Raw genomic sequence first — 25,658 nt, 5'->3', positions numbered from 1 at the left:
AATCCTACTCTTATAATTTAATTCTTAAAAAAATAATAATCGCCAAATTCTTAAATTTTCATTTTCTAAAATTCATTTCCACACAACTAAGCTCTAGAACCACAACCAAAGATCTAACTTAGTTAAAATAAATTTAAAGAAATTTCTAATTCCTTTAAACAAACTTTAAAACAAATTTGAAAAATTTAAGTAACAAAATTAACATAAGCCAAAATTTGGGTTGTTACACTTAGTGAAGACAAAGCTTGGCTAGATGAGAGGCACGGGAAAAAAGGAAGGAAAAAAAAAAGACTGAAGAGAGAAGCATGAGGAAAAAAAGTAAGGAAAAAAAAAAAGAAAAAAGGAAGGGGGTTTGGGCAATTAGAAAAAAAAAAAAGGTTTGAGATTTCGTTTAGTTATTTTAAACCTTAAACTTTAATATATTTCTATATGAAAAAATAATTAAAAGTATCCTAAAGGGCTTAAAATCTAATATCCTAAAAAATATAGAGTGTATGAAGTTTAATGTATAGATTATAGAGTATAAAGAGTATTAGAGTATATAGAATATATAGAGTATTAGAGTTTAGATTTTAGTGTATAATTAAATTATACAGTATAAAAAATATACTAATTTTGTTTATTCATTATACTAATTTTATTTAACAGGATTTGCTCCAGCGCGCATTATATTCACCTTATATCATATGAAACCTACTATATAATTTGATTATTTCAATGTTTTTTATCAATTTAGTAGATAATATGTTACATAAACATATTGTAGAGTTTCATTTAAAATTTCCGTATTTTGATAGTAATTTTAGTCATTTCCGTCTAATTTCTGTCGAAATTTTCATTAAAATTTTTTCGAAACCCGAAATTTTATTCTTTGTAGATAGGTTGCAAAATGAAAATAAACAAAAATTAGAGGACTGCATGCATAAAATCCTATAAAAGAAAAGACATCGTGGCGCCAGGGGTAGCCTCGTCATTGAAGAAAATTACAGGTGTACAGTTTCTTTCCTCCCTCTCTTTTCATACCTGGTTGTGGTGGTCTTCTGCTATTCTTCAAACGGACCTGACCTTCCCTATTAGTCTATTACCTCCCAAAACGCTCGTACAAATCTCTCTCTGTCTCTCTGTCTCTCTGTCTCTCTCTTTCTGTGAAACCCTATTTTTTCCTCTGGCACGAAATCCAATTCTGATTCAAACGAACCTGACCTTCCCCATTTTAATTTTAACGCATTCACACCAATCCCAATCCCAACCCCAACCCCACACACATAGAATTGAAGGAGCAGTCTCGGTTTGGATTTCCCAAATCTGAACCAGGGATTGGGGAAATTTCTAGGGTTTTGAATCTATTTTGAGGGGGGTGCATGGCGAACGGTACGGATTCGGAGGAGTTTGTGGTGATGTCTCGTGTGCGGACGGGCCTGAAGCGCGAGTTCGCGTTTGCGTTGAAGGCTCAGGCTGAGATCTCTGGCTCTTTGGGCCGAACTCGGGGCAGTAAGGCCCGGAATAATGGGGGCTCTGAGAATGACAATGGTAAGAGGTTGAAGAGCGCGACCAAGTACTACGGGGACGAGAAGCCGGCGGATGGTAGCGAGAAATTGACGAGTGGCGAGGTGGATGAGGGGGAGAATGTGAAGGTTGTGGAGGATTTGGGCGAGTCTATGAGTGAAGAGGATGCCAAGAGCGATGTGGTGGATTTTATGAGCGATGACGAGCCGAAAAGCCATGTGGCTGAGTCTGTAATGCTGACCCAGAGGGTCGGCGAAGACGAGTTCAAGAACGGTGTGGTGGAGATGGAGATGGCAATCGATGACGAGCCCAAGGTGGAGCTGTTGAAGAAGAGTGAACCCGAAAAGCCTTTGGTTAATGAAGAAATGGGTGTTTCAGTTAAGAACGGTGATAAGGTGGAAGGTGAGGTGATTGAGAAGCCAGTGAGGCGGTTTACTAGGTCGGCATTGAAGCCGAAGGTAGAGAAAATGGAATATTCACCGGTGAAAAGTGAACCCCCAGAGTTTAATTCGGATATGCAGAAGGTAGAGCAAATGAAGAATTCACTTGTGAAAAGTGAACCCCAAGAGTTTAATTCGGATATGGGTATGGATGACGAGCCCAAGACCAGTTGTATTTTTAATTTGGTGAATAAAGATGAGCCTAAGGAGGTGCAATTGAAGAATAGTGAACCTGAAAAGCCTTTGGTTGAGGACCGAATGACCATTTCAGTTGAGACTAGGGATAAGGTGGAAGGTGAGGTGATTGAGAAGCAGCTGAGGCGGTTTACTCGGTCAGCATTGAAGCCAAAGGTGGTGCAAATGAAGATTTCACCAGTGAAAAGTGAACCCCAAGAGTTTAATTCGGTTATGCAGAAAAACCCATTGGTTACTCCAATGAAACATGAGGTGAAAATGCCGAATACTGCGAGGAAGTTCACGAAACTGAAAGAACTTCTTGATACTGGCATTCTCGAGGGGCAGCCCGTGAGGTACCTTAGGGGAGCAAAGGTAGATTCTGTCCTTTTAGATTGTTGGTGCTGTTTCTTCATTGTATGTGTGTATTATTATTGATTTGTGGTTTTTGGTTTTTGGGTTGTTATGGCTTATTATTATAATTTTACTTGTTGTTAGGTAAGGGGAGCTGGAGAAACAGGGCTTAGGGGAGTGATTACAGGCTCTGCTATAACATGTCACTGTGATTCTTGCAAAGGAACTGAAGTGAGTATTTTGTAAAGCTATTTTATTTTTACTTTGTAAGTTTTATTTTGACTCTCATCTTTGAAGATTTGATAGATTAATTTATCAAATTTTGTAGGTTGTTACACCTACTGTATTTGAGCTGCATGCGGGTAGTGCAAATAAACGTCCACCGGAATATATATACCTTGAGAATGGGAAGACCCTTCGGGATGTCATGATTGCATGCCAAAATTCTCCAGTGGGAACTTTGGAAGAAGAGGTCCGACTTGCTGTTGGCTGCTCATCTATAAAGAAATGTATCATCTGTCTCCATTGCAAAGGTTGCTTTTTATGTCCACTTAAAAAAGTTACAATGTCTATTAATGAGTATTTGGCATATAACGTAACTTTATTGTATTATAATAAAATGTAGAATCTATTCATGAAGATGGTACTCGGTCAGCAATGCTACTCTGTAGTTCATGTATGGAGTTAAAAGAATCCCAAGCCAGGCCTGCCATAGCTACTAACAGTAGTGATGAGTAAGGTTTCTTTTCCCTGATTTTTTGGTTATACGTTATCGGTTTTTTTGAAAAATCTCTGTCACTGTGGGGTGGGTTTAATGTAATTTTGACAGCGAAAGTTACATTTTATGATAATGATCTTCAAATATTTCAAAATCTTTTGGTTTTTATATTTACTAAGATTTTGAATAACAAATGGGAGCCTCTTGTGGGATCTTGTACGGCTTGTAGCTCTAGCAGTTGAGAGTTACACCCTACACCCGAGGTCCTGAATTCGAATTTCTCCTCCCCGAATATTTTTGATAAAAAAACCATGGGAGCCTTGCTAAGAATAGGGGCCCATGTGGTTAGAATAGTGACTTCTTGACAATAATTGTTATTTTCTTCACATTTGATTGCATAGTTGTATTGTTTATGAAGTATTTGTTGTGAACAGTTTTCATGTCTTAGTAGCTTATAGCTGTGCAGTTGTGAATCTAGCAACAATTTCAGTTGTGCATCTTTACTGATTTTTACGTGTCTATCAGGATGTATGATATGTCATTCAGGGTTTTTATTCTTCTGTGAGATATTAGTACAAAAGAATATCTTAAATAATCTATTTATTTTATGTTCCGATTTCCAATTTAGGATGCGTCTGTTTTAAAATATTTCAGATCACCAAAGCCGGTTACAGTTTCAAAGTGTTTATATAGCTCGTCAAAGTGTTCAGATAGCTCGTCGAAGTGTCCAGATAGCTCGTTAAAGTGTTCAGATAGCTCGTCAAAGTTTTCAGATATTTTGTCAAAGTGTTCAGATACCGTGCCAAAGTGTAGCTCGTCAGAAAATAGGAGTCAGGGAAGAGTAACCAGAAAGTATCCATCCTCTCTCTCTCTCTCTCTCTCTCTCTCTCGCATGGCTTTTGCATCTGTGTCATGTTTATTTATTTATTGTCGGGCATTTACAATTGAGGCACTTGCTGTTTCATTTTCATCCTAGTCAGAGTACTTAATTCTTGTTGTCTGACATTCTTTTGAAAGGGATATTCGATTGCACAAGTTGGTTTTTAAGGAAGATGTTTTGCCGGATGGAACTGAAGTAGCTTATTATGCTCGTGGAGAGGTTGCAATTTAAATTCGTGAAGTTGTTTTTTTGCCTAATTGAAGTAGAATTTTTTTTTCTGAGTAGTCATTTTTTATTGGCAGAAATTGTTGGTTGGATATAAAAAGGGCCCTGGCATCATTTGTAGTTGCTGCAATGAGGAGGTAGTTTTACTTTCTGTTGAAATTGATATCATTGATGGTATAATTGGCAGAAGTATGATTCTCTTACATCTAATGAGCAGGTCAGCCCCTCGCAGTTTGAAGCTCATGCTGGTTGGGCATCGCGTCGCAAACCGTGAGTCCTTTGTTAAATTCTTTGGTTGTTGGATCTAAGTTCATGGTCTTGTATTGAGTCAGACTCATTATGGCTCTGTTCCATGACATGATTGAATTTGCAAGACCTCCATGGGCCAGAGCACCTGATTTTTGGGTGGAAAAGTGTTGGAAATTTACATTAATATGTTCTTTATCTGTTTTTTGTTTCTCTAAATTATTGACTTGACTTTTATTGGCAGTTACCTACACATTTACACATCTAATGGGGTATCTCTCCATGAATTGGCACTATCTCTTTCAAGAAATCAGAAGTCATCTACCAAGGAGAACGATGACCTATGCACTGTGTGCCTAGATGGGGGAGGTCTCATGTGTTGCGATAATTGCCCAAGGGCCTTTCATCCAGGTGATTTTCTCAGTTTATTTTGTTGATTTTTTCAGTTTATTTTGTTGATTTTCTCAGTTTATATTGTCTCATCAGTACATATTTCTCATATAACATGTGGAATTCTTATATAGTACATGTTATAAATAATTATACTATCGCAGCTTCTATTTGCATCCATAAAACTGCTCAAAATACCCCCTCACTAAAGAAAATAAAAAAGAAAGGAACTGACCAGCGGGGCAAAGAGATAGGGGGGAAGGGCAATTTTCTTTTTCAAATTCTTTTTTAACATTTGCTTTTAAAGAGTTGAAGAAGGGTAAAAATGGGCATTAAATTTAGGGGTGTGTTTGAGTAGTGGGTTGCTTCAATTTGCACCCTCTTTTTTTTTTCATCACACCCCTACAAAATTTGCATAACTATCCCATTTTATCCTCACTTTTTTATTTTTCTTTAGTTTCTGTTAAACTTCAGAAAAAAAGTATAAAAACAGGACTGATCTTGGGTGCTTCCATGGCAGTGCCATGGCTTGCAACAATGAAAATTTGGGTGATTTATACTATTTTGACTCCATGTCAGTGCCATGGTGTGCAAAGGGGGAGCAGAGAGGAGGAGAAGAGGAAAAAAATTTCATTTTCTTATTTTATACTATTAATAGTCTTATTATTTTGAAAAATATATATTGTTAACAATCTTATCCAATGTGAGCCTTATAATTTAATCAATAATTTTAATTTTTTTAAAAAAATTAGATAAATAAGGTCAAGATGAGTATTATGACATTTTGTGGGTGTGGTGAGCATAAAAAAGGGGTGTAAATAGAATTATCCTGAACTTTGGTGCAAATAGAAATACCCTTATTTTAAATATGAAAATGAGATGCAGTGTTTTTTTTTTAGTGGGAAGTTGATAACATAAGCATACATAAAAGCTAGCCATTTGACCGAAATACCGCAGATCAAATTGCAACTTAAATATTTTAGACTCATAATTCCTTTTTGTGTGCTGCACAAGCATGCATGTATATTGTGTTTCAAATGCATTAATATTCATCCAAAACATAGTTTAGATATCTGTGTTGTAGTTATAAACATATGGAAAAGGAAGAGAGAGAGAGAGAGAGAGAAAGAGAAGGGGATTGTACCCTTTATATCCTTGAAGTGTTCTTATGTTATGTGTACTTGTAACCTCTTGTGCATGAACTACATGTTTCATTTCTTTTTTTTGGCCAATTGCAGAGTGTGTTTCTCTACCAAGTGTCCCTGGTGGTACTTGGTACTGTAAATTATGCCAGAATTTGTTCGATAGAGAGAAATATGTGGAGAATAATGCCAATGCTGTTGCAGCTGGAAGGGTTGCAGGAATTGATCCTTTAGAACAAATAACCAACCGATGCATTCGTATCGTCACATCTTTTGAGGATAAATTTGGTGGATGTGCAATATGCAGGTTTTGTCTCATTTTAGTTGTCATGAACCAGCAAAATAATTTTTTACTATTATATCACACAAATATTTTGTCAACACCCTTTAATTATATTATGTTGTATTTCCAGTCATCTATATTAATATCTGCCATTGAGCAGTTAATGCTTTTCATATGTGTTGGTGGATTAACTTATTTTTTAATTATGATATGTTCATCACTTTTTTATAGATACATATTCTTGATTTTGATGTCTGCAGAAGCCATGAATTCAACCAGGAGGGTTTTGGTCCTGGCACAGTTATTTTGTGTGATCAGGTATTTTGATTGCTAACTAATTCCTGAACTTGCCGAGTCTTGACCTTTTGAACTGCTTTGCATTTCTACTTGGTTTATGAACAACCATTATGTTCTAAATGATGTGCTTCTTGTTTCCTCACTTCCCAGTGTGAAAGCGAGTTTCATGTAGGCTGTTTGAAGGATAAAGGAATAGAAGATTTGAAGGTGCCCCAGTCTTCCTCTGTTTTTATTGTGCACAGTATATTATCTGCATTTTCCTTGTTATGTTCTGTATTTTTGCTGTCTTTATAATATTTCGTGAATGTTAAAAACATTTGTTCTCCAGGAATTGCCAAAGGGGAAGTGGTTCTGTTGCCCAGATTGCGTCAAGATTCATTCAGCTTTGCAGAAGTTGGTAGTTCATGGGGAACAGAAGCTTCCAGACTCTCTCCTGAATGTTGTAAGGAAGAAGCAAAATGATAAAGGTGCGGAGAGTGGGGCTAATCTTGACATAAAGTGGAGGGTGCTGAATGGGAAAACTTCTACTGATGATGAAAGTTTGGAATTGCTTTCCAAGGCTCTTTTCATCTTCCATGTGAGTAAACTAGTTATTTGTTGCTCTGTTAAGAATATCTGTGATTTTTATAATAGTACCCAAGCTAGAGCAGTAGTAAATCATTTGATGTTTGTTTCTAAGAATGGGTAACATGTTGCTGTCATTGGTTGTATTTAGTGCTGTTAATGGATGATAGCACATGCAAGGTATTAAATATTGGTGTCCAATGGAAATATCTAGGACCCAAAAACTCGGAAATATCAATAAAACATAAACAATTATAAGAAAAATGTAGAAATTTTGGATGAAACATCATTAAATGTTTATTTGATCAATTATTTACTATTCTGACTGAAAACTAAAAAAATTGGTACACCATAGATTTACATGTATAATGTCCGTTTATAAGATTTAGGTTGAATATAGTATGCACACTGGCAACACTATTACTCAGAAATTGCTTAGTAGTTATTGAAATCTTCAAATTTTCATTCATAATGATGTAATACGATTGTCCACACTTTGTATTTGTATGGTGGATTTTGCGAGCAACTTAGTACCACATAGATCTCTGGGGTTCAAATACTTAATCATGCACATATGATCACTCATTCTTTCATTAATTAAATAAAATTATCTAATATAATAGATACCTTACCAATCAATGCATATAAGCACTTAATCAGCTAAACATTCATAAATTTATCAACACTTGACTCTAAACTAACAATATTAAGTAATTAACAATAATAAAAATATAATTAACAAAACATTAGGGAATATATAATTAATTAACAATGATAACGCTATTTTATGAAATCAAGTAATCAATACTCTTCAATTGCAAGTCTATTCTTTTTAACTAACAAATGCAATATACATGGCCATTTTGATCAAAAGAGATTGCTGTGGTTGGTTATTGTCCCTTTGATGACAGTGGAGGTTAGGGATGGACCCCCCAGCCTCCAACAGGATTATTTTTGTGCTCAGGTGTGTGCACAATGTGAGGCGGATGCCAAAAATTTGTTATAATTTGGCAAAATAGCAAAAAAAAACTTAAATTTCATTATATTCACAAATTTATTGGCCGTTTAATGCCAATATATTTCCACCTGTGAAAATCGAAATTGTCGGTGTTATTTCGCTTATAATTTGGTTATTTCAACCTTGCTCATGTTCCCTTTGTCCATATGGTGCATAATTGGGCTTCTGTGAAGTTATGTGATGATTTTTTGAGCGGTTATAATTTGAGGCAAAGTACTTATACTTCAATTTCATTTTTGTGATCTAGGATCGTTTTGCTCCAATAATTGATCCTGCCTCACGCCTTGACTTCATCAAGGAAATGCTTTATGGGTGAGCCACAATATTCTCTTTTTCATTAGTCATACTTAGCCTTTACTATTTTGGTTGCTTTCATTGTGCTAACTATTACAAATTGTAATGCCCGTTTGAATTCCACTTTTTACTGTTTATATAAACTGAATTTTGCAGAGGGACCATCGGAACCCAAGAATTTGGTGGGATGTACTGTGCAATAATTACCCTCAAGTGAGAATAAAGTCTAATTGTTTTTATATAACATTGCTAAGTAAACTTTTTGGTTTTGACATATATTGCTTATCATGCAGCCAATCGGTCATTTCAGCTGGAATGTTCCGTATCTATGGCTCAGAAGTGGCAGAGCTTCCTTTAGTGGCAACAAGTGCTGATTTCCAAGGACAGGTTATTTTAATACTGCTGCATGGATGATTGCCAGTTTTTTTTTTTTTTGGAATAAATGAAATTGATGGGATTTTTGGTTGTGATAGTTTTTTTCTTACCTGAGCTGTTATTGTTCTGTAGGGTTACTTCCAGACCTTATTTTCATGTATGGAGAGGCTTCTTGCGTTTCTAAATGTGAGAAATCTTGTGCTGCCAGCTGCTGATGAGGCAGAATCAATATGGAGAAATAAATTTGGTTTTGAGAAGTTAACCCAGAATGAGGTATGTGAACTTTTGAATGTTTTCTTGAAGTGCGTAATTAATTCAAGTTTCTTCTTTTCTTTTTTTTTTTGGGTCAGATTGTTCATTTATGTGTTTTCTTTTGCAGATATTCAAATACAGGGAACGTTACCAGATGATGATCTTCCATGGTACATCCATGCTGCGGAAGCCAGTCCCTAAGTGCCGAATTGTTGGTTGACAGGAGAGTAATTAATGTTGGATCATCTACGAATTATCTTTTGAATTGAAGAAGCCGCTATTTTGTACAGACAACCTTTTCTCTTGGGTGTACAGGAAAGCTGAAAATATACCTCAACCCCACAGGCCGATTTTGTTTTAGGATAGCATATAGAAATGAGAGAATTTCAGTTGGGAGACCAAACTGGGAGTAGTTTCTTAAAGAAAGCTTAATTTTTGTAACTGTTGTCTCCTGAAACTTTGCTTTATTATGGATGGTACTGTTACTTCTGTTTCTGGGCCTGGGATTCCATTTTTGTAGCCTATGTTTTCTTCCTTTTTCTGGTTGTCTTTGTAATTTCAAACTTGGATTGAGCTCCTTTAGCAGATCTAAATTAGTAAAGAAGGCTTCCAAAGGGATGATTTTCTAACTTGTATCTTTGTTGTCACCGTGTTATTTAATTTACATGTCAGATTCAAAATACTCTATATTCTTAGCTTATTAGTCATCAATTTCTAATACCGCATTTTTGGTTAAAAGTAAATTGTAGGCTTTGCTTTGGTAATGATCATCTTTGATGCTCATTGCTTATGGGAACCAAGATTGTGTCAAGCAAAACCCTAAAAGCCATACCTATCAATAATGATAGGATCATCGAATATGTTTAATCAAATTTTTCTTAGTATGTTTAACAGAAGATCTGCTCTTCTGTCGGGGTTGTCCCACGCAACTCCAGACAGCAACAACTGATAAATCCGTAGTTGTTGACGAGCATGTGGAACGCAACTCTGGACGGCAGCATGGCAACATATTTCTGCCGGTGTTGCTCGTCATTGTGTGTGGTTTGAATTGTAGACACAACTTATTGTTCAATCCCCCCTATATAGCGAGGGGATCACAAGAGTTGTGATTGGCTTGTTTTTCATTATTTTATTCTATGATATTTCAAATAATAATTCCGTTGAGGAACTAATTACGTGACAAATCAGGAACCAAATAAAAGCGGGAAAATTTGTACAATTTGAAATTCAAAACGATATAAAGCCGTTTCCTTTTATTATTTTTTTTCCAAATACCAAAATAATAATAAAAGGGAAAAGCACATTTTAAGAAAGCAAATTTACAAGATGGCCCCTCTAGAAGTTTCCTTTTATACCTGTATCCCATATCCCATCCCTCTTATTATAATTTGCCACACTCCCCCGCTCTCTCTCATTTCGTCTCTTTCGTTCTGTGTGCGTGGTATGTGCTTCTCCCTGTGACTCCCTTCTTCAACTTGTTTTTCCAAGAATTTCGATTCCATTTTATTTCATGAAAATCGTTTCACTTTGCGCAGATCAAACTCGGAAATTGGCAAAACGCTGTTCTTGATTTTGCTTTGGAATCGTGGTCTGTGAGAAAGATGGGTCAGATCCAGTACTCCGAGAAGTACTTCGATGATACTTACGAGTACAGGTACACTCATTCTTCCTTCATTTTCTTTAAGTTTCTCCTTCATTTTCCTGTTTCTTTTTTTTTTTCTTTTTTTTAATTGATTCAACTTTTTTTTTTTTTTTTTTTTTTTTCCGAATATCATCACAGGCATGTGGTTCTTCCTCCAGAAGTCGCCAAACTGCTCCCCAAGAATCGCCTTCTTGCTGAAGTAAGTGCTTAGGTTTTTTTTCTTCTATTTTTTATTCTCTCTCCCCTTTTCATATATGCATTTATCCATTGGGTTCTTTCTGTTTGTTATTTGGTACAATGTTTGTGTTTGATTGCTGAGGAAATGAAAGGAAATTAATTCAAACACTGAACTTGGCTATGCAAATGTGTGAACCCAGAATTCAGTTGGTGTTAGTTCGTTATTTGGTTTCATTGGGTTAATATTCCAATCTTAGAACCCAAATTAATATGTACTACGTTATACTGGTGTATGGTACTTCATCTAGTGGATTCTTTCTTTTTAGTTACTAAATCTTGGAACCCAAATTATTAAGATTTTTCTTTGTCAACGTGCAAGTTCTTGAGTTTGCCATTTTTTTTTTTATAAATATTTTCCTGATGTGTGAATGGTTTAGTGATAAGCCTAGTCCTTTTTTTGCTTTCTCTTTAAAAATCAGTGTGCTGTTTGGTTTCTGAGAATCTCAAGAAAAGGCAAAGGGGATTTAGATAGTGAAATATATGATTATACCAAGTTCTAAAAGCAGAAGCATTCCTTCACTTCAGTGAATTTTGGCCTTTGTTGATGTTAAAATTCCTTTTTTCTTTAAAAATCATTGTGCGGTTTGGTTTCTGAGAATCTTAAGGAAAGGGCAAAGAGAAATTAAGATAGTGAAATGTATGATTATACCAAGTTCTAAAAGCAGAAGCATTCCTTCACTTCAGTGAATTTTGGCCTTTGTTGATGTTAAAATTGCTTTTTTCCTTTAAAAATCATTGTGCGGTTTGGTTTCTGAGAATCTTAAGGAAAGGGCAAAGAGAAATTAAGATAGTGAAATGTATGATTATAACAAGTTCTAAAAGCAGAAATATGGTCTTTGTTGATGTTTAAATTCAGTAGAAGTATTCCTTCACTTCAGTAGAAATTTGGTCTTTGTTGATGTTAAAATTTATCAAGTATCTGAAATAAAATAACCCATATTTTCTATTTGCATTTTGTTTTCAGACTGAATGGCGTGCTATTGGAGTTCAGCAGAGCCGTGGTTGGGTCCACTATGCAATTCATCGCCCTGAGCCACACATCATGCTCTTCAGGAGGCCGCTGAACTATCAGCAACAGCAGGAGAACCAGCAGAACGTGCTTGCAAAGTGATCGTTGTGCTCAATGGAACTTGTAATCTCTAGAATTAAAGTGTTAGATAAAGAGGTTTATGGTTTGATCAATAGTAATTTGGATGTTTGGATCTTGGCACTCTAGTTTAATTCTCTCATTTGGAGAATTGTGAGGCGTAGGGGACTATTACTATTGTAAACTGCAGTGTTGATGACTTCTAAAAGATATATGTTGGTTGTTTACCTCTGGTTTACTGCTTTTCTTGTGTGGATTTGAATGATAATGTTCTGGTTATGGCTTTTAAGCTTTTTGTGGCACTGGTTTTTTAGTTGTTGGTTGTTTACCTCTGGTTTACTGCTTTCTGCTTTTAAGCTTTGAAGTATTCGAGTAATTGAAACTAGTCTTGAATGCTGAACAATATCGTAACTATGTACAAGCAAAGCTGATATCTCCTTGTTTGTTGAAACGTGGAAGATCGGGAACAATCATGTGCTTAGTTTGGTTGATGATTTTGTTTTCATAATTCAGCTTAGTTTCTATATCATGTAGGTTTCCTCATTGTTCTTGTTTGAATTATAGATTTACTTTTTGTTGCATGCTTTTATCTCGTGAGGCAAAAGGTACCGAATTATCTCAAGTCTTGATATGATGACTACAATTGTTGATGAGGGTGAAATTCTTTGGTTACCCTTTTCATGTTCTACGCTTTTTATTGGCAAACTCTTCGATTGCTAAGAAGAAAAGATCAAACCTCAAACTTTAAATGTTTGAATTATGACTTGTACAGGAGAATTGTCATATCAGATATTCTGAAAGTGTGTATGCCCAATGGGTTGCAAGTATATAGTGTGCTCTGGGAAGAGTGGGCATTTTGATCGATTAAATTGACCACAAATCAAACCATTCCGGGGCGGTTTGAAAGTTTATTTGACTCATAAACTGAACTTGCTATTTGCGATTTAGTAAGCATTTTAAACGATTTGTAAACTATCTAAACCAAACCAAATGGAATAGGATGTTTTTAATATTATCATACTCATTACATATTTATATTCTCTCATTTCTCATGTCTCTTCTCCCCTCTATCTCAATTCTCAAGTTCTCAACCTCCTCTAGTTAATGTCTCCATCTCCTTTCTCTCTTTGCAACTTCCCTCCATTTTCTTTTTAATTTCTTCATATTTTTCTTCATATCTCACCTTTAAAATTTGCACCCATAAGCAATTAGGACTTGAGAGAAGCCATAATTAATTTGAACCAAGCTCTGTTGAAACTCATCTTGAGCATAACTACCTCTACGAAATCTAATTCAACTCCACCGTAGGCTTTATTCATGTCGAGATCACAGGCTAAATCAAAAGAATCATCTGTCGTTTTATGGTTACGGTATTGGAACACTTGGTGAGTCACCAAAATCTCTCTTTGAATTTGACGATCAGGGACGAATGCACATTTAAAATGGGAGATCAATTTTGGAAACCAAGTCTTCAATCTGTTAGTAAGCAGTACTTTAGCAAGAATTTTATATGACAAGTAGCATAAACTGATTGGGCAGAATTGGGGTATATTTTTGGGTAAAGGACAATTTCTCAAGATTTCATCTAAATTTTCATCCAAAAAACCGCACGAGGGCAAAATAGACAATTGACACCCAAAGTCTTACCTAGTTTAGACGCAGTTTGACATTACCAAGAGTTATCCCCTTTCTCGAAAGAGTAGTGCTAAGGATCCGAATTTGTATTTTAAATCTAGGATCCCAAATGATGTGTCAGTATTTCATTGATTCATACATGAGCACTCAAATACTCATTTATTTGAGTGAAAGTAAAACACTAACATGTGTAGTGACACATTATTTGAGATCCCATCATTATTGTTCTCGAAATTTAGGGCACAAAAATGAACAAAGTTTGGTTAAATAGAGTGAAATACCTAACGTAAATTGTCAATTTTTCTCTCACTTGAAGGACACATGACATATTTTGAATGGAAATTTGGATGAGATTCTTGGAAACTAGCTGACATCGATGTATTTTTAAAAGTTTGATACTTAATTCACCAAATTTTTTTAATGAGAGTTATATTTAGCCACTTTGGTACAAGAAACAAGCCCTAATTAGACTCAAATTTCTTGCCCAATTCTGTTTTGGGTCACATCTTTGAGCCCAACACTTTGTTCCATCCATTTATAGTCTGTCGGGCTTGGCCCAAAACCTACCCAACCAATTGTTTTTTGTTTTTTTTTTTTATAACTATTTTCTCTGTTTCTTTTCCCACACACACATACAACATTTGATAAACCGAAAAGCAAAGATTTTTCCGCTGGCGAGCTGCTATTTCATTCTGCAGCAACCCGCGTCAGCTGGAAGTGACTCAGGTGAGTCAACATCTCCATGTACTTTTCTTTTTTCCTGCAATTTTTGGATGTTACTTTTAGGGATTTGTTCAGTTTTAAAAGTATGGTTGGATTTGTGCTCACTTATTATCCAATTCATCCAAAAAGGTTGATCTTTCTTTGTGTGATTGACTAATTTCCCATTTGGATCAAATTATGCTAAAAGTTCAATGCTTATGTTTTCTAATTTCTTAATGTGGAGTAGAGGGTTTGGTCATGACTCATGAATGTGAAGATTTGAACCATACTCGTTGTGTGGAGAATTTTAGTTGGAAGTTGTTCATTGTAATATCAGTTTTTTTTGGGGATATATATGGAGTTATTTTTGTGTGGAAGCTGGACTAGGCTTGTTGACTCAAGGGTATTCCTAGATTCTTTTCGGAAGATCATTGTTCTGAAATTTTCCCACGAATTCCACTGTCATGGATTTGATAGTCTTAGTTTATTCATTTTGTTAATGTGAGAGGGGTCTCTATGTAATGGATGTATATTCTGCTTAAAGATGTAAATTTTTTCAAGCAATGTTGTGGACGATCTTCTGGCTGTTAGTATACTTAATTGTGCATCCGGACTGTTAGGATAATGAAATCTCTGCATTGGTCTTCCCAGAGACAATCATTGGTACCATTTCCTGGATCACAAGTAATTGTAGAGCTAGTAATTGAAGCCATTGAGGGATTCTCACTTTCTTCTTAGTGTAGTAATCTTGGTTAGGTTTACAATATCAATCCTAGTGGGATTATGTGCAATGTACATGCATTGTAACTACCCGAAGCTAAAAGGTGTGTTTTTCTTTGTTTAGTAAGATCTGAATCCAAGATTTGCTATTTGAATTGAAATTGGAATCTTTATAGCCTTCTTTCTATAGTTTGAAGGATTGATAGCAAGAGATAATGCCTAGCTGCTTGAAATGTTTCCGTATTGTTATTATAATGCCTTTTTGGTGAAGCCATTCAATGGATAAAGTCCTTTTTGGTGAAGCCATTCAATGAATAAAGTTACATACTTTGGGCATACCACAAATTTCACAAGAGTATATCTGTTATAATATTGGCTGAGCTAGCATTTTGCCATCTAAGGCCTATCTTTACTGTCAACTGCATTTTCTTTCTAGCTTTAAGTCTGGTGAACATTTTCTTTGATTAAACTTGGTGTGTGCATTGGTTATGAAAATGAACCGGAAGTTTGTTCTCACTATAGAAAACTGACTGCAATTTTAAAGGCAATACAATGAAAATGTTTTGTGGGCATTGATTATCATAGTCACTTAATTTTCGAGTAGTTTCATTTAAGAATCTATCTGAATATGGTACTGATGTTTTTATGATATGTTTTTAGTTTCCTTTGGTACTCTCAATGACTCGTGCACGGAATGTCGTTGTTGCTACTGGCTTGGTGGCTTTCGCAGGCGCAGGCTTGGCATTTCCCTTTTACATGGCGTAAGTAGATTCCGTCTCATTAGTGCTGAATATTGAATACACACAATAATTTTGTTATTTCATGAGAGAAAAAATTGAAATTAGAATAATGTGGTTTGTGTTATCCAGGTCATCGAAAAAGCCTGTTATTGACCCATCAAAACCACTGTCACCCCAGGCTACTTTTCGAGGGCCTTATATTAACACTGGTTCCCGTGACGTTGGACCTGACCATCAGATCTACCCAAAGAAGTGATCTTTTTGGTATGGAATCTGCTCTTGGGAGTAAGTAAACACCAACATGTATTTTGTCTGAATTGAACCTGTTTCGAGTTTGCCACTTCAGATGAATGGACATGTCTGGGCTGGGGGACCAAGATTGTGTGTCTTGATCTAGCACAATTAGATGAGTGAGAGATCTAAACTTCTTCTCATGTTCACCTTTTAAATGTGTTAAATTGACTGGCAGTGAGATTTCTTGTTAGTAATAGAACTCAGATGTGTACAGAATATAAAGATATGATTATAAACTATTTTTAATTGTTATTATCATCTTTTTTTCTCTTCTTATTTTTTTCTTATGTCATTCTATAATTCCTGAAGGGAAATCAAATACAAGTTAAGTAAAAGTATAAAAGAAGAAAAGTTCATTAGTTAATGGGGTTTAAAAGTCCTCTACCTCTCGTATAGGACGGTCTATTGCAAATTTTCTCAGCTTGTATATGTATCGTGGGTTTGATGCCGATTTTACGTTTTATAGGGCCTAGGAGATCTTATAGGCCCAATTGCCACTCGGTCCAATAAACTTCCCAAGAAGCCCAACTTCTTATAGAACCCAACCCACTACCTGCAATTCATCTTTGATTTTTTCTTGTTATCTGAACGTCCTAGTCTGAACTCTGAATCGACATGGTTTACTACCGTCTTCCAAAATTGTGGACGTGATTTTTTCTCAACGGAGACTCGCTAAATGCTAATGGCCAGCTCTGTCAACATCATCACAACCCAACCAATAAGCTCTCGACGCGACTCATAGTACGTACTAACATGGTGTACACAATTTTACCTCCTGAAATTTAGCGTTTAGCTCCTCCAAGCTAAAAACTGGAACTGCCTGAGTTAGACAGACGGTGACAATCAGTCAAAGGACCCATTTCAAACTTGCACGCAAAGTCCTCCATTTCCATTTCTAGAACCTACCTTTCTCTCTTTCTGTTCATCACTTCAGTTTCAGCAGTGAATCACAGAGTTGAAGTATCAGAAACAAACCCATTATGGCACTTTTACTCTCTTCCTCTGCTTCTGCTACCATTGTTTCATTATCATCATCATCATCACCATCACCATCATCAATCAAACCTCTCAAAACACTTCCTTTCTTGATATCCACCCATAACCCAAATCGTAAGCTCCCAGGTAGAGCAAGAAATCTCTCTCCTTTGAGAGTAGCTGTGCCTGCAACCTCACCACAAACCACAGACCCAGAGCGACCCACACAAACAGAACAAGATGAGGATGAGTACGGAGCTGAGGATGAGCTTGAAGATGAGAGCTCTACAACCAAGTTCAATTGGAGGGATCACTGGTACCCAGTTTCTTTGATTGAAGATTTGGACCCTCGCTTGCCTACCCCATTTCAGCTTCTGGGTCGAGACCTCGTTTTCTGGTTTGATAAGGCCTCCGGCGAATGGGTCGCTTTCGATGACAAATGCCCTCACCGCCTCGCCCCCTTATCTGTAAGCCTTCTTCTGGATTCATTCTTTTCTTGATCATTTTTGTCTTACACTCTCTTTGCTTGCCGAGATATTTAAAGAAAAGAAAGAAAAAATAGACAATAAAATGACCCCAAGTTAAAGCTTCATGATTTATATTCAATTATAATGGACACCTAACATGCAATTATGGTTTTGAAATTTAATTAAATGAGGAATTGGGTTCATGAAGGCTTTCATGATTTCAATGGGGTTAATTGGTTTTTCAGGAAGGCCGGATTGATGAAGGCGGAAACTTGCAGTGTTCATACCATGGATGGTCATTTGACGGATGTGGATCTTGTGTTAAGATTCCACAGGCTTCACCTGAAGGTCCTGAAGCTCGTGCCGTTCGATCTTCAAGAGCATGCGCTACAAGGTTTCCCACGCTGGTGTCTCAAGGCTTGCTCTTTGTTTGGCCCGATGAGAATGGTTGGGAAAGAGCTAATGCCACCAAGCCTCCCATGTAATTGGTTCATTTTATATCTCCTTTTTGCATTTTTTTAAGTTAGGAATATATTAATTAGAATTGTTGAATAGTGTGCTTGAAGTGCTTTTGAGTGTTTAATATAGGTAGTTGTTATGTCCTGAATATTTTATTGAGCTTTGAAGTGACGGTAATTGTTTAATGTTTAGGCTACCTGATGACTTTGGTAAACCTGAGTTTTCGTCAGTGACCATCCAGCGTGATCTGTTCTATGGCTATGATACCCTCATGGAAAATGTCTCTGATCCTTCCCATATCGACTTCGCTCATCACAAGGTATATGGTTGAATCTAACATGTGGGGTTTTTCTTTCTTTTTTCCCAAAACACTTTCTGTAGGTTGGTCCTCTCTATAAGCAGATAAAGTTATGTAGTTTGAGAGATGTTAACTGTAAATGTTAGTGAAATGAGCAGCGGGTATACTGTATTGTAAGGGGATAAATCTACTGAAGTGTTCTGATACACATTTGTGCCTGTTCTAATCTAATGTTATTTACTTATTCTGCTTATCAATCTGAGTCAATCTTTGATTTGTATGTATTTTGGTGTTCCCTTTGGAACTTGACCACTATTTTTCTGCTTTGTGGTATTTGGCATTTGGATTCTAAGATCCAAATCAGGTTGTGTTGTTAGAAGATTGACAATGTAGGGAATTGACTTGGTAGATTAAGGAACATTGATACTTGACAGTTTAAGCACTTGTTCTGCTAGATAAGTTTCCACATTGCTTCTTGGTAAAAATGAAATCACTCCACAGGTTACGGGAAGGAGAGATAGAGCCAAGCCTTTGCCATTTAAACTGGAGGATAGTGGCCCTTGGGGCTTTGCTGGAGCAAATGAAGGCAACCCACGGATTAGTGCTGAGTTTATAGCACCTTGTTATTACTTGAATAAGTAAGTTCATCGCTCTCATCTTAGCACTAAAGGATGCAAGTTGCAACATCTTAGATGTGAATTAGGTGTATGTTGTACTTAGATGTTATCAACTCCCTTATTTCCTTTCATCATACTTAATCTACAGCTTTGTTAAAGTTTAATATTTGTAGGTTAGGAGTGTTGAGCAGCTTCTTAGTTTCATCATTTAAGAATTACTACCCAAACCCAAACCATAGAAAAAAGTAAAGAAAATGTGACGCTTAAGCAGTTAAGCATCAAGGGTTCCTCAATGAAGAAATTGCTGTCAATACTACAAGGCGATTTACAGAGAAACACTCTAAATTTGGAGAGCAACATGACATGTTGGAGAGGCATCCTCTAGTCTGTGCCCGTACAACATACATAATCCGTGAAAACTCCAACCTGAAAACATTTTTTTTTCATTTCTTGCTTCTAAAACTTAGTCATGCTTTTTCTTCTTTGCACAGAATAGAGATTGACACAAAACTTCCACTAGTTGGTGATCAAAAATGGGTTATATGGATTTGTTCCTTCAATGTTCCAATGGCACCAGGGAAGACTCGCTCTATTGTTTGTAGTGCTCGAAACTTCTTCCAGTTCAGCATGCCAGGGCCTGCTTGGTGGCAGGTAAGAACTTCATGGTTATCTTATTCTGTAGTTGTGCTTTATAGTAACAACTTGCATGAACCAACACGTCTTGTCCAGTAGGTTGCTCCTTATTGATGGAGATTATAATGGTCTTTGTGTTTTAATAAATTATTTTCTCTCATTACAACTTGGGTGCTGGACAATCCAAATGCTGAGAGGATATTTGAAATTCAATGGTAATTATTTAGTTTCCAATGGCAGTGAGACATTTATTTTCCTCCCTTACAGTATGTGGCAGTACACTTTGGAAAGGTAAGAGGTTGCCCAAAATTGTTTTCCCATGGCAAACACAGATTCTGATGCCCAAGAGTGTACAAATGCCACTAGTTCTTGGAAGTCAACATTCAGAAATTTATTGCTGTAGGATACCAGAATAAGAGGTTACAGACCTGAAATGTTTAATCTAAAATCAGATCATTAATGTCCCATTGTTTCTTAGTCATGTTCAGAAGGTGATACCCTGATTTTGTTCCACCAGATTATGAGACAATACTAGATGTTAAGTCCCCATTTTTGTCCATAGAGCACTTGATGTTTAGCTTTTCTACTTGATTCTTGTTAGTTGCATGCAATAAGTTGTATACAAACGTAAAAGAAGGGATTTGGTAGGCACAGGTCCATATCCTGAGCATCGGATTCCTTATATGCCCAGAAACAATATCACCTTTGGATGAGCTTCCAAAGATATAACTTTGATTTGTGTGAACTATATTGATCTTATTTTCATTCATTCCTTGTTTCTGAACATTTATCATTTTCAAGTCAAGTAAGAAGTTTCATTTTGTCAAATACTCTCTTTTTTCTTAATAATTAATAATCTGAAATGCTGTGCTTGAAGTAGGCAATAGGCTCGAGTGTTGATGCTTTTTTCTTTTTCAATTGAACGTTTATATCCTTATAATCTGGTGTTTCCTTTATCTCATTGTGTCAGGTGACTCCTAGATGGTATGAGCACTGGACTTCAAATAAGGTGTATGATGGAGACATGATTGTCCTTCAGGGTCAAGAGAAGGTCTTTCTTTCCAAGTCAAAGGAGGATTCTTCTGATGTTAATAAGCAGTACACAAAAATCACATTTACTCCCACACAAGCAGATCGTTTCGTCTTGGCATTTCGAAATTGGCTGAGGCGGCATGGCAACAGTCAACCTGAGTGGTTTGGTACGAGTGACCAACAATCTTTGCCATCAATGGTCTTATCAAAACGCCAGGTACGGAGCTTTTTGATGCATACATATTCAATACAGAGCTGCTATTTGATGCATACTCGATTTTGCTTTATTGGTTTGTATTGTCATTTTTTTTTTTGCAGATGTTAGACAGATTTGAGCAGCACACCCTTAAATGTTCATCATGTAAAGGAGCTCATACGGCATTCCAGACATGGCAGAAGTTCCTAATTGGGGCAACCGTTGTTTTCTGCTCAACTGCTGGGATTCCTTCAGATTTGCAGCTACGGATCATTTTGGCTGGGTTTGCACTTCTAAGTGCTGGCTTGGCTTATGCGTTACATGAACTTCAAAAAGAATTTGTATTTGTTGATTATGTACATGCTGACATTGATTAGATGTAGAGAGTGCTGCATCGGGACTTGCTCAAATTTTTTCTATTTGGTGTGCAGGCCTCAATTTGGATTATGAGATTTCAAATCTAGGTATTTTAGTTAACTTGTATAGCTAACACATTGTTAGGGATTGGATCCAACTGCTGAAAGCATTTCAATGCCTTTGAGCGTTGAACTGTTGCTGATGTAACTATGTAAGCATTTCACAACAATATATAAATGTTTGTGTGGGAAGATACAGACATTTGAGTTTCAAGTGATTGATTGTATTCAGTCGTTTCGTTTTTTTTGCGGCAAGGTATTCAGTCATTTCAAATTCATGAAATTATATTGAATATAGTTATTTCCTATTCGTTTCAAATAAGAGACTGTTAATAGCAAATGCAGTTGAAACTTGAAACTCATTCAAGAACTTGTTATTGGGAAGTGGACATGAAAAGTCATTGTAAGAGACATTTACACGCTTCGTATCTAGGATTAGATGAGATAAGTTCTTTTGTTCAAGTTGAAGGAAGAAGATGGGTTAATCATGTGGAAAACTTATCTCTTCTAATCTCCACATAAACAAAATGGTGGGATATTAACTCCTTGTAACTAATTCATCTTCTTCCTTCAATTTGGACAAATAGTTGGCCTCCATTTTTTTTTTTTTTTTCAATATACCTTGATTCTAGTGAGTTAATCTATCCAATCCAATATTTTGAAGAAAATTTATGCCTACTAGTGTATATATTGATATAGCTGTTCATGTCATGCAAGTCAGTGATCTTCTGAGGGGACAATAACATAGGTCCACGATGATTAACCTTGAATAATATAATAGGTGATGCATTAAATGAGTTTCAAAACCAATACTGATGCTGAGTTTTGAAAAACAAATTATTCTAAAGCTAAAATATATTTTACCAAGGCATCCAAAGATTGGTATGAGGAGCCACCTTTTTTGAGGCAAAGATTCACCTTCTCCTTTTGCCCTTCTTTCTCCGCCATTATTTTCCTAGTTGTTGTTTCTATCTGGCCTCTGTCCCATACCCCAACTGCAACCCAACCTTCCAAACATGACTTACATATCTTGCATTCACCATTTCATCAGTGAAACATGACATACCAATCATAGGGACCCCCACGCAAATACCCTAATGTAGAATTTCAATTTTCATCCATTGTGAGTTCAAAAGCTAGATGGGCCAACACTTATGTATAGGGAGAATGTGGCCCATATTGGAAGTGATCTCAAGGAACCCAATAGGTAATGGCTTATGCCACTCTGAACCATGTCCCATGTCACAAAACACAACTCATAGTTTGCTTTGGAATTCCACTTCCCAAATCATCCTCATCTTACGATCGTATACACTCATACCCAGTACCTTCCCAAGTTTAGTAATATTTTTGCCCCAAGCATACCATATAGCATAGCAAAAGTTCTCAAAATTCTGTGTACTCTGTTAAGTGTGAATAACAATGGTGCACTAGGATAATCAAAAAAATAAAGAGCACAACACACCAGTGATCAACTTCTCAAACATCCCAAATAATCAACATTCAACTCAATTTTGGAAGATAAAGCTCTTTTCATGATTTTAACAAAACCCCATTTCAGTGGATTGCAGAGGGCAGAGAATTAAACCTCAAAAACCCAAAATCATATTTTCATATTCAATCACAATGTGCTTAATAACATTAATATAAACTATTGAACGCAAAATGCTTGATAACATTGAGAAAGTAATTGGCATTTCCAGATCATATAACAAAAACCACAAAATCTTCCAATTATATCCAGCAATCATGAACACCAAGTTCCAATTTTCATTCCAGCAAAAGAAACTACAAAGGACCAAATACTAAACCCCAATCCCAATTTCAGACTTTACAACTAAAACCCCTAATTCCAACCCCAAAACACCATCCAATCGAACAATCCTAAGAGCTAGTAAACTTGGTCACCGCCTTAGTCCCCTCAGAAACAGCGTGCTTAGCGAGCTCACCAGGCAACACGAGCCTCACGGCCGTCTGAATCTCCCTCGAAGTAATCGTGGGCTTCTTGTTGTACCTCGCGAGCCTCGAAGACTCCTGAGCCAGCTTCTCAAAGATGTCGTTGATGAAGCTGTTCATGATCCCCATGGCCTTGCTCGAGATCCCAATGTCCGGGTGCACCTGCTTCAGCACCTTGAAGATGTAGATCTTGTAGGTCTCCACGCTCTTCTTCGACCTCTTCTTCTTCTTGTCAGTGGTGGCGGACGCCTCTTTCGGAAGCTTCTTCTCCGCTCGCGGCTTTTTCTCCGCTGCAGGAGCCTTCTCGGCCTTCTTCTCCTCCGCCGGCTTCTTCTCGGCTGGCTTCTTCTCCGCCTTGGGTGCCATTGTTAGTTGACAGAGAGCTTTAAGGTTAGGGTTTGTAGAGAGCGAGAGAGCAACAGAGTGATTTGAGAACGAGGCTTGCGATGTGAGGGTTTGGGTTTCGGCTTCTCTATATGTAGCAGAAGGGAGAGAGATTTGACTGGTTGGAATTGTGAGGTGCGGATCGATGACGTGGAGGTGTTGGATTGTTTGTAGCCAGTGAATGGACGGTTGAGATTGGATTTTGGTTGAGCGCGTCGAATATTTTGCTTTGTTTCGGTTTGACTCGTTTTTAAAGCGGGTTTTTGGGTTTCGCGGGTTAGGTTTTAAGGCGCGCTTTTAGTGAAAACCAAGTTTTAAAACTTTTAATTTTGTATTTGTATCCCTGTTCCCTCCATTTCGTTCTAAAAATTTTTAGAAGACAAAAGTTCAATCCCTCTACCTTGGATAGGGGACCAGATATTATATATGTATCCTAATTCCTAAAAACGACCTATACATGAGGGTCGGCAATGAGTCGGGTCGAACTATTCTTTCAGGCTTGGGTCGGGTTCGAGTTTAAATAAAAGGAGTCTAATAGGGTTTTCGGGCCGAGCCAGGCTTGAGCCTTAATACACAAGTCCAAGTCCTGCCCGTCGAGCTCGAGGATTGCAGTCTTGGAGGGCCGAGCCGAGCCGGGCTAGGCCCAAATGGGCCCAAAGTCCATTTACACACACATATATATATATATATCTTCAATAAAAAAATATAGGATTTTGGCTATATTGTTATTTGAACATGAGAACTCATGTAACAAACTTCAATTCTCAACTAACTAAGCTGACTAGTTTATTTGTCTAGTTTGTGAATCATAATATATTTAATAGGTTTTTCGTTTGTTTACTTTAAGAAATTATTAATATGCTTATTAAGTTATTATATAATACTATTATGTTAGTAATAGTATAATACCATAAATAATAAAGAGCAAATTACACAGAAGTATCTCAACTATACCGTCTATAATAAAACATAAATGTATATGTGTATATACAACTTTTATAATACAACTATAATTAAAGTTATTAAACCCTGATCGTTTATTAATTCAACCAACGTTACCTCACTTTTATATCTCCGATTGAGTTAATTTTTTGCATTGATTATTTTGAGTGAGAAATTAAAATATGAATAGTACGGATTGTTGAAAAATGATTGAGATTTGAGCTTCTACATATAAATACACTTAAAGAGTATAATTCTAATAATTTTCTCGTTGAAATCTTGTCGTTTCCATAATTGTGAAGAGCACAACGTGATTTCAACAATCTGAACCGTTCATTTTATACGTTCATAGTCAAAGATCATCATTATAAAAAATCGACCAAATCAGAATTCATCTATCCGTTTGCTTATCATTATAAAAATCACGATCGTTCATAAGTTGGATTACCGTTACCTAACTTCTATATCTTCGATTGAGCTAATTTTTTGCAAGAATGATCTTTGAGTGGATAACTAAAAAATGAACGGTTTGGATCGTTGGAAACACAATTTCATCGTATGTTTATGAAACATATGTAATAAAAACTATAAACCTCAAACACTCACCAAACTCCAAATAATACTTTTAAAACAATTCAAACCTCAAATAATACATTTAAATATTTAATACAGAGATTCCTTATATATTAAGTTATTAATACATGAGAAAATTAGATTAAATACTAAATCTCAATAATTTTTTGGTATAGCATGAAGACTATATAATATTTCAATTGAACTACCAAAATTAAATGTAGTTTTTTAGATTATGTCACAAATATGTTGGCCCATTTGATTTTTGCCTTTTTCATTTGACATTTTTGTCCTTTGGCCCATATATGATGAGTGTTAGTTAAAATTTATAAGGTTTTGACAAAATTGCCCTTAAAGCTTTTATATTATCTTGAAAATTTGCTAATGTAGTCTCAACTTCACATTTAGTTGTAACTGTACGACACTCACAACTTCAAATTTAGTTGTGATTGAACAACAGACACATCTAAGTTGTGAGACAATCACAGTTAAATT

General features: G+C 36.3%; 5 protein-coding genes across 5 annotated transcripts; 4 read left to right on the top strand and 1 right to left on the bottom strand.

The window, feature by feature from the left end:
- The first annotated feature begins 1,006 nt into the window (after positions 1-1,006).
- LOC147298912 (Acyl-CoA N-acyltransferase with RING/FYVE/PHD-type zinc finger domain-containing protein) lies at positions 1,007-9,651 on the top strand. The gene is made up of 18 exons (XM_086228814.1): positions 1,007-2,495; positions 2,619-2,705; positions 2,803-3,007; positions 3,100-3,208; positions 3,847-4,044; positions 4,210-4,291; positions 4,375-4,434; positions 4,515-4,567; positions 4,788-4,954; positions 6,172-6,382; positions 6,619-6,676; positions 6,806-6,862; positions 6,984-7,232; positions 8,485-8,549; positions 8,688-8,744; positions 8,825-8,918; positions 9,039-9,179; positions 9,286-9,651. The coding sequence occupies exons 1-18, from the start codon at positions 1,362-1,364 to the stop codon at positions 9,376-9,378; spliced, it is 3,120 nt and encodes a 1,039-aa protein (XP_086084940.1). The 5' UTR covers positions 1,007-1,361; the 3' UTR covers positions 9,379-9,651.
- A 924-nt stretch (positions 9,652-10,575) lies between these two features.
- Positions 10,576-12,450, top strand: LOC147298911 (cyclin-dependent kinases regulatory subunit 1). The gene is made up of 4 exons (XM_086257244.1): positions 10,576-10,599; positions 10,694-10,812; positions 10,939-10,999; positions 12,002-12,450. The coding sequence occupies exons 2-4, from the start codon at positions 10,760-10,762 to the stop codon at positions 12,146-12,148; spliced, it is 261 nt and encodes an 86-aa protein (XP_086113370.1). The 5' UTR covers positions 10,576-10,599; positions 10,694-10,759; the 3' UTR covers positions 12,149-12,450.
- Positions 12,451-14,375: 1,925 nt separating this feature from the next.
- Positions 14,376-16,467, top strand: LOC147298910 (uncharacterized). Its single transcript, XM_086250934.1, has 3 exons — positions 14,376-14,485; positions 15,842-15,942; positions 16,051-16,467. The coding sequence occupies exons 2-3, from the start codon at positions 15,860-15,862 to the stop codon at positions 16,175-16,177; spliced, it is 210 nt and encodes a 69-aa protein (XP_086107060.1). The 5' UTR covers positions 14,376-14,485; positions 15,842-15,859; the 3' UTR covers positions 16,178-16,467.
- A 435-nt stretch (positions 16,468-16,902) lies between these two features.
- ACD1 (Pheophorbide a oxygenase family protein with Rieske 2Fe-2S domain-containing protein) lies at positions 16,903-21,522 on the top strand. Its single transcript, XM_086250923.1, has 7 exons — positions 16,903-17,657; positions 17,903-18,138; positions 18,309-18,435; positions 18,916-19,052; positions 19,523-19,682; positions 20,635-20,913; positions 21,015-21,522. Exons 1-7 carry the CDS (start codon positions 17,196-17,198, stop codon positions 21,267-21,269), a joined length of 1,656 nt encoding a protein of 551 aa, XP_086107049.1. The 5' UTR covers positions 16,903-17,195; the 3' UTR covers positions 21,270-21,522.
- Positions 21,523-23,017: 1,495 nt separating this feature from the next.
- Positions 23,018-23,698, bottom strand: LOC147298908 (histone H2B.2). The gene has a single exon (XM_086240775.1). The coding sequence runs from the start codon at positions 23,628-23,630 to the stop codon at positions 23,193-23,195; it is 438 nt and encodes a 145-aa protein (XP_086096901.1). The 5' UTR covers positions 23,631-23,698; the 3' UTR covers positions 23,018-23,192.
- Between the last annotated feature and the right edge of the window lie 1,960 nt (positions 23,699-25,658).

This window comes from Dryas octopetala, chromosome 1 (assembly GCF_963921425.1).
Source record: "Dryas octopetala chromosome 1, drDryOcto1.1, whole genome shotgun sequence".
NCBI classification, from domain to species: Eukaryota; Viridiplantae; Streptophyta; class Magnoliopsida; order Rosales; family Rosaceae; genus Dryas; species Dryas octopetala.
The sequence above is the reverse complement of the archived record's forward strand: the minus strand, read 5'-3'. Positions and strand labels throughout refer to the sequence as shown.